The sequence below is a fragment of the Piliocolobus tephrosceles genome, chromosome 8, assembly GCF_002776525.5.
Source record: "Piliocolobus tephrosceles isolate RC106 chromosome 8, ASM277652v3, whole genome shotgun sequence".
NCBI classification, from domain to species: Eukaryota; Metazoa; Chordata; class Mammalia; order Primates; family Cercopithecidae; genus Piliocolobus; species Piliocolobus tephrosceles.
Window position 1 is genome coordinate 78352918 of NC_045441.1, and position 9187 is coordinate 78362104.

Genomic DNA, 9187 nt, shown 5'->3' on the forward strand with positions numbered 1-9187 from the left:
AAAACCATAATGATATATTACTATCCAGAATAGCTAAAATGGAAAATAGTGATAACACCAAATACTGATGAAGATGTAGAGAAACTGAATTGCTCATACATTGCTGATGGGAATGTAAAATGGTACGGTCACTGTGGAAAAGAGTTTGGTAGTTTTTTTAAAAAAAGTAAATATAAATTTACTGTAGAACCTAGCAAATGTATTCCTAAAAGTTTATTCCATATGAGCAAAGACTTATCTTCATACAAAAATCTGTACATGAATGTTCATAGAACCTGTACTTGCATTAGCAGAGAACTGAAAACAACCCAGACATTCTTTGATGGATAAATTGTTAAACTGTGGCACCTCTGTAGCATAAAATACTACCCAGCAATAAAAAGGAATAAACTATTTATACACACAACCAACTTGGATGTTTATGTAGCAGTCTTAATCTAATTATAGAGATGGAGAACAAATTAGTGTTTGCCAGGGGTTAGGGATGGAGACAAGGAGATGGGTGTGACTATAAAGAAATAATAAGATAGAATCTTGTGGTGATAGTACAATGGAGTGTCTTGATTGTGGTGGTGGGTACACAGGCTACACATGATAAAATTGCGTAGAGCTACACACACACACACGAGTACATGTATAACTATTGAAAACTGAACTAGCAGTATGAGTGTACAATGTTAATTTCTTAGTTTTGATATTGTAATACAGTTGTATAAAATGTTAACTTTGGAGAAGGCTAGGGGAAGAGTGCAATAGATTTCCCTGTACCTCCTTCACAACTGCCTGTGAATTTATAATTATTCCAAAATAGAAAGTTCAGCAAAATTAAAAATCTTTTGTTTATCAGGAGCTAAGACAAAGTGAAAAGTTAAGTCATGGAATGGGAGAAGGTATTTAATATATTCAACAAATAATGAATGACCAAAATGTATAAAGAATTACTACAACTCGATAATAAAAAGGCACACTGATTTTTTATTTTTTTTGAGACGGAGTCTCGCTCTGTCGCCCAGGCTGGAGTACAGTAGTGTGATCTCGGCTCACTGCAAGCTCCGGCTCCCGGGTTCATGCCATTCTCCTGCCCCAGCCTCCCGAGTAGCTGGGACTACAGGCGCCTGCCACCACGCCCTGCTTATTTTTTGTATTTTTAGTAGAGATGGGGTTTCACCGTGTTAGCCAGGATGGTCTCGATCTCCTGACCTCGTGATCCGCCTGCCTCGGCCTCCCAAAGTGCGGCACACTAATTTTTTAAGTGAGCAAAGGATGGGAACAGGCAACTTCAAAAGAGAAAATTGACACACGTGAAAACTGACTAAAGTCACTGGAATCAAAGAAATGCAACTTTAGACAATAGTGAGATATTAATTTGCATCTAGCATACAAAAAACTTGGTCTTTCAATACCAAGTGTGGGTGAGCTTGTAAGGTAGCTTCTGCCTAGAAATAGAAAAGCCCGATTTTTCTTTTTCTTTTTTTGAGACGGGGTCTCGCTCTGTGCCCAGGCTGGGGTGCAGTGGCGCAGATTTCGGCTCACTGCAACCTCCGCCTCCAGGGTTCAAGTGATTCTCCCGCCTCAGCCTCCTGAGTAGCTGGGATTACATATGCGCACCACCACAACCGGCTAATTTTTTGTGTAGTTTTAGTAGAGATGGGGTTTCGTCATGTTGGTCAGGGTGGTCTTGAATTCCTGACCTCATGATCCTCCTGCCTCAGCCTCCCAAAGTGCTGGGATTACAGGCATGAGCCACCCCGCCCGGCTGATTTTCCTAATTCTATATGAGTTTATAGAGCCTAAGTCTTGCTACACAATGCATGATAACTATTTTTAATCAAATAGTAAATAATTACACAACTATACAATTGGAATGAATTGGATACATAATTTAAATTCTGCTTAACAAATTCTCAGTCACCAAAGGTTACATTTACAATATATCCAAATATATAGTGGATGCATTTTTTCTTTTTCTGATACAAGCTAATGAGTTTTAGCAGTTGAAGAATAGAAAATTAAAACATTTTTATTGTACTCCTACATGTTGGCTGAGTTATAATGATAAACAGTAAGAAAAAGAAACAGAATTAGATTTAATAGAAGCACCTACAAGATTAGATATTTATTCAGGAAAAACCAGAAGTCGTCTGACTGATTGATCATATGGTTGAAAGAGACATGAAGAGCAAAAGCTAGGATTTGAGTGTACATGAAAGGATAGCTGAATCTGCTAACAGACATCAGGATATAGATTTGTAATCAAAAATCCCAACAAGTTAGGAAATAAATGTGTCTTGGCCCTTCATAAAAGAAGCAGGTGATTTAATCTGCCTTGCCAGTAACCGGAATAAATGTTTGCTTTCATAGGCAACAAAAGAAAACTTTATGAGTGCAAAGAAATGATACAGCTAATAAAAGTAAAACTTTACAGGCACCAAAGCTCTAAAATCTCATGCCATGTTAAATGTTAAATGACTAATAGTACTAATTGTTCTATGCTGTTTGGAAGAAATATACCTTTACTATTCCTAAATCCTTCCTAGGAGTAGTAATTTTGGGCTAAAATTATCCCTTGGCTCTCAGTAATCCCAATTGACATCATCACTTGGAAAGTGTCAGGAAACTGAAGGAAATAGTTCCTGCTCTTGGTTTGTGTAACCTATTTTTCAAAAGCCTGGGGTATCCTGTTCTTTCCCAGAGAGGGAAAGGAAAGGAATTTCAGAGTGAGGATGCTGATATACTTTAGGAAGCTGCTACAGGTTACAGGCACCTCTCTGGCTTGATAGTAAAGTATACCTACATGTCTAAGTGGGAGAAAAGATCTAGTCAAGGAGAAATACTGGCTTCTGGTGCCACATTGAAAATTGCAGGCCAAGTTAATAACTAAGTCCATTTGAGCTAGAGCTAACCAGCAAGGGTTTTTCCATGTTTTTCTTTTGGCTCAAACTTGGAGCAATTTTGACCCAAAGATGGAGGAGAAAGCTGGAGAATGCTCAAGGAGAGAAAGAAAGGTCCCTTTTTTGAGGTTTGGGCTTCAGGTACCCTTGTTATGAACTTCAGCAGGAGTTATACTCTGGCGTGTTGCCCCTGCAGGATGAAACCACTGAAGGAAAGGTCACTGTGAAAAGGTAAGCCACAGACTGGGAAAAGGTATTTGCAACACATATTACCAACCATGAATAAATGGCCAGAATATATGAAGAATTCCTACACATCAGTAAGAAAAAGACCAACTAATCTTTAAAGTGGGCAAAGATTCACTGGTGCCTTTGGAGAAGAAAAAGAGGCATGTTTGGCCCAGGCCTGCCGGAAAATGCTGGAAAGCATGAGTGCAGAGATCCAAGTGTCTGCACCAATGCCACAGAACTGGAGTAGTGCCATACCCAAGACCTGGAGAGCACATGGGAGATGTAGCTCTGTGCAGGTTAAGTACTGGCCTTCAAAGCCAGGGCTGGCCTCTCCACTATGCTGTGGAGAGGCAGGGCAGTCTTCCTGATCCCCAACTCAGTCTTTTCTTCAAGGCTACCCCTACAGGAACACTATTAAGATCTAAATGATGATGAACTAGGAAAGTACTAACATAGATGTGGCTTGGCCTTGTTCCTGACTCAGATAATGTGACGTCTGTCAATGTTATAGGAATTCTATCTGCTCAGTTTCTAAATAGTTAAGGTTAGATCAAACACATTCCAGAGGTCAGAACTCAGCACTCTAAACTGTTGATGCAGAGAGCTGGATTGGAGATGTGATCTGTCGAACCACCTAATCTTCTCAATCATATTCCAAGCCCAATCATATTCCACATCCAAAAGATTTTGGGGAGAAATATAAAAGTTAATGGATGAAAAGTGCCTTCTTAAATCACCAACACTCAACTTCCCAAGATAAAACTTTATTTGAAGCATCAAGTAATATACTGAAAGAAGTGTCATGCTCAAGTAATGCTCATATTTCCATAATTGCACCTTTGATACTCTCTGCCTTCTTAAAAAAGACTGCATAGTGAGCAAAGATGAGTAGCACGTATGCTTTTCTATATAACCCTATCTATATGGTGCTTAAGAAAATCTCCTTTTAATTTCATTCTTCTTTCCTTAAAAAGCATGTTGGTTTTTTCTGGGAAAACTAAAACAAACTATTTCTTCCACTTAGGATGCAGTTTCTCCCAAGTTATTTATGAAATAACGCAGCTGCCTTTTTCTTTAAAGGGGTTCTTGTCTTCTGGAATTCCTTTTACTAGAGGATCCTCTCCAGAACGTTCTTCAATATAGTTCTTTATTTCTTCAGAACATTTAGACACCTTAAGTACAGAAAAAAAAAAAGAATATATTAGGTTATGGTTGTTTAAACTTTGTCCCTACCCCTTAATGAAATTAGTATAACTGAATACAAGCAGTTTTTAAACATTTTTTTTACATATATATATATATATTTGTGTGTATATATATATTATATATAATACATATATAAAATCTGGGTTCTGTACTCTAATATTTTTATTCTATTACTATATCTATGATACAAACTATGTAAAACATATTTCTTGCTGTTGGTCATTGGTCAAATTCAAAAATGTTTGAAAGTCACTACATTAAATAAATTATCTCCAGCAATTTTTTCCATTGTGTCTCATATGATTTCCTTCCTCTACTAAAATACAATTATGACATGTCTACAATATTTTAGGAACTGAAATGTAATCTTATTTTAATTTTCCATGCTAATGAGCAGGTGCAGTAGTAGATAATCCCCAAATGTTTTGGGGTGTGTAATGCCACGATTCTCACTTATGGGTGTGAGTCATTGTTCTGAAATTTCACAAAATGATAGAAGCTTTGGAAAAAGCCTGACTCTGGAAAGATTGGAGTTGTCCAAATATTGCACTCTGTGTTGCTCCTCAGAATTTCTTCCTGCTGCATGAGGGCAATGATCATAATAAAAGACTTATCTGAGACTTATTAGGCTTATCTGAGAATAAATTTTTTCTGCGATGGAGAAAAAATTGAATAGTGTCTTCAAAAAATCTATTCTTACAAGAATAGTTTCTTCAAAAAGTCTATCTATCCTTAAAACACAGGTTACAAGAATGAGTTAAAAAAAAAAAAGAATAAAAACAAAATAAAAGAAATTAGGGTCTTAATGAAGCCCTGGTTTGCTAGTCAGAAATTTACAGTAAAAATTACAGAAGTACCAGCAAATTTAATTAAATTAAATTAATTAGTTTATTTATTTTTGAGACAGAGTCTCGCTCTGTCACCCAGGCTGGAGTGCAGTGACATGATCACGGCTCACTGCAAAGCTCCACCTGCCGGGTTCACACCATTCTCTTGCCTCAGCCTCCCGAGTAGCTGGGACTACAGGCGCCCAGGACCACGCCCTGCTAAGTTTGTTTCACCATGTTAGCCAGGATGGTCTCGATCTCCTGACCTCGTGATCCGGCCACCTCGGCATCCCAAAGTGCTGGGATTACAGGCGTGAGCCACTGCGCCGGGCCACACCAGCAAATTTAAATGGAGACCTAGGAAAACTGGGCAAATGTTCCCACTGAATTAGTAATCTAAATTAGTAACCTCAAATTGTTTTAATGGTTACTACTAAAACATGTTTGCATATGTATCCCAAAGTGAATATAATTTTTAACTACAAATAAGTACAGATACTGTTTTGTTAATACATCATGCAAAATTATAAAACATAAACTGGAAATTATAAATGGGTGAAGTTTAAAAGTAAAGAAAAATAGAAATGCTAATATTTTACTTCCACATCGCAAATGATTATCCTTTGCAAAAAAGTGTGGAAGCCTCTGACCTCAAATTGAAAACTAGGTGATGTAGTTCTGTGACTTAAAATCTGGCAAAATAAAATCTTTCAGGTACAATTCTTTCAGGTAACATTTGCTCTCAATTGTTGCTGACATTCAGAGTGCATACATTTTAAGTGAATTTTCAGAGTTGATAATGCACGTGTCCATAACCTAGGGTCTGTGGTCCCAAGTTAATTTATGAACAAGATTCATGCTCCCTACATTGAATCTTTTCTTACAAGGTTTTTTCATTAGGTTTCAGAAGAGGTCTGCAACCTCCAAATGTGAGTAATTACTCCTTTGATACATTTCCTTCTGTAATCAAGAGGATATGTTTGATAAACATTTAACTACAGCCAGAATGCAACTTGCAAGTTTTGTCTGGGCCTGAGTTGAGGACTGAACACGTAGCCTAGATGTTAACTATTTATTGACTGAATAATGGACTGGGCATGAGAAGAAGAATGTTTTAGTACCTGCCCTATCACTATCTATCTCTGTGGTCTTAAATGAGGAGCTCGTTAGCCTTTGTGGGACACTAGTTTTTTTTTAATCCTTAAAGTGAGGGAGATGAATGATCTCTAAGCATTCCAATGCTTGTCTAGCAGTAACAATGTATAATTTCAAGTATATAATCAAATGCCTTAATATTATTTTTGAGATTTAGATGCCTCTTTCTGTATTTCCTAAGGATACACATGTACCCAAAATTTTTTCTCCCTCTGGCATATACTTGAAGTTTCTGGAGTGGGAAGTTGATGCCACAGGCCGTGTCCTAAAGGGTCAGGCTGGCTAGCAGGGAGAAATCGCTAATGAATGATACAGTCAATTTTTACATAGTCAGTTGCATCCACATCCCTGTCCAATAGTTAACTTAAAACTCTGAATAAGTAGAAGACACTTGTCTTTTTTCCTAAGTTCTGCACAGTGATACCAAATATTAAGATATTAGAACCTTGCATAGGCAATGCTGTACTTCAGCATATGAAACTCTGTTTAATATGTAACTCCTAAGGTTTATTGTGTGAACACATCTAAGTGGCCAACACTTGCTGTACTGGGAACTTTGCCATCCATAAAATGGGTCCCTTAAGGTTTCAAGAAGCATGCTTATTGAGTGGGTAGTGTAACTTCCTTCTTTTCCCCTTTAAACACATTGGTATTTTTAAAGCTACAAATCGTTAACATGATAGAGGGGACATCTCATTATAAAAGCTAGGAAGAGCAGAGATTTGGATGTGAAAGGTTAAATTTGAGAAAAGAAATATGTAAAAAGTAAAACACAAAAATGCCTGCATCTTCTAATCATCACTCAAGAGTAAAGACTCTTGCCCTTACCAGATTCATTACAACTAGAACAGGAAGGCAAGTGAGCATATTATAATGCTTCATTTCCATTGTTTTTCTTAATTTTTTTCTAGTGCTAAATCATAATTAATAAGATCAGTTCAAAATTTTCTTGCTGAAAAGGAAAGGTTAATTATCTTTAAACAATATCTATTCAAAGACTTTTCCTAGTCTACAGGATGCCTGACTGAGTTAAAACAGAAAGAGGGATTAGTGTCTAAAGGAAGGTCCTGATGACCAGTAAGAAATTGAAGTAAAACTTATAAAACTTATGAAACCAAGACGTTTCAGTGGAGAATATTGAATACTGGGTCATATGTTCTCATTGAAATGGCAATCTCTATCAGTAGTCTCTAAAACTTTTAAATTGTGATCACTAAAACAATTTTTCATATGCACTTCAGTATATGTATAATTATGTATAAATAAGTACAGATACTACTGTATTAATCGCATACTTACAAAACATAAAGTGAAAATTATAAAGGGATGAGATTTACAAATAAATAAAGATAGAAATTCTAATATTTTGCTCCCAAGTTTCGGTGGACTGTTCTTTGCATATCACTGAAGGCCACTGGTGAAATTCAAAATTAAATAATGTACTTGTAAGACTTTAAAATATGGTTTTAGAAAATTTCTTTCAAATATCATCCTTTCTAGTAGTGTAAAAGATGAAAGAATCAAGTAGTTATCCACTTTTTTCCTACAAGTGAGTTTTGAAAAACAACTGTCTAATGGAAAGCAAGATTTCTTGTCTATTTTCCCCTTCCCAGGCATCTTAAAAAGTTAGGACATTTGGCCTTAAATTCCTTATCGGATCCTAGACCCCTCCTCTACCTCCTACGATTTCCTCACATCAGCTGGCAGTCCCCAGGCACTGTCAAAGGGTGGTGAGAAGAGAAGCTACAAAGAGGGGGAAAAACTAAGCTAAACTATTTGCTTTACTGTTACTAAGCAGGACAAATCGGACCCTGCTTCATTTCAGAGAAGGAAATATTCCGGAACAGCCAACTTACTTGTTGTCTCTGCAATTTCACTTCTTTGCGAAGCTGCTCAACTTCCATTTTCAGTTTTTCCTTCTCTGGCAAATCTTCGATGTGAAGGGCAGGCATTTTCGCCCCAGAACTGGGCCCGGGCTAACTCTGGCAGCGAAGCCCCTGGAAGAGCTGCGAAGCTCGGCGCGTGTCGAAACAACTGCCGAGCCTGGCCCGCCGCTCCCCCTCACAGGATGTGACTGCAGCCCTGCTGCGGTCCCCAGCTCCCCGAGGGCTCCGCTTCCTCCGGGACCCCGTCACGCCAGCGCGCCCCAGCGTCCTAGGACAAGAGAACTCTGCCTTTTCTGAAGTCCCTGCAACCTAGGAGGCCTGCCTGGGTGCTAGGTTAGGGTTAACTTTGAGACTGATTCAAAAGCAGCTTCCCGCCGCTCAATCGCCCAGCAGGGATGCTGGCCCCGGACAGGCCCTGACTCAGGACTGCTACGCCCGCGGGGGGCGGCTGGGCTAGGGCTGCCTTACTGGGGACAGCAGAAGTTTTACTTTTTTTTTCGCGTCCGCCCCAGCACCCCCCCTTTTTTTTTTTCCGTTTCCAAGTCACATCCGGGTTTTGTTTGTGAAGCAAGGAAAAGGAGTACACTACCCAGCAGGAAATAACTACCCTTCACCTCTCAAAGAGTTTTAAAAATATGCTAGATATAGCTTTTCCCTAATTACATGCATAGGTTGGTGCAAAAGTAATTACTTTTCCCTAATTACATATATAGGTTGGTGCAATTCGTTTTGCATCAACCTAATAAATGCATAGTGGGGAATGTAGACGCTTAAGAAAAGGCTCAAAAGAAAATGAAGCTCAGTCTTAATCCCAGAAATGCCCACCAGCGCTCTGCTGATTTGTGTAGATCAAGGCCTAATATGGGTTTACACATTTTGGGCGAGGAGGGGGCAACAGGGTGTGAATATCATTTACAAGTTGCACGGACATTTTGTGTTCTTAAATAATCATCTGCGTCCTCAGCAGCAGAGTTTTTATTTTTTTACTTTT

The 9187-nt window shown here is 38.3% G+C and overlaps 1 protein-coding gene across 1 annotated transcript; it reads right to left on the reverse strand.

Moving 5' to 3' along the window:
- Positions 1-3870: 3870 nt before the first annotated feature.
- Positions 3871-8694, reverse strand: LOC111552373 (guanine nucleotide-binding protein G(I)/G(S)/G(O) subunit gamma-11). Its single transcript, XM_023226573.2, has 2 exons — positions 8167-8694; positions 3871-4294 (listed from the first exon to the last, which is right to left on the reverse strand). Exons 1-2 carry the CDS (start codon positions 8260-8262, stop codon positions 4169-4171), a joined length of 222 nt encoding a protein of 73 aa, XP_023082341.1. The 5' UTR covers positions 8263-8694; the 3' UTR covers positions 3871-4168.
- Positions 8695-9187: the final 493 nt, after the last annotated feature.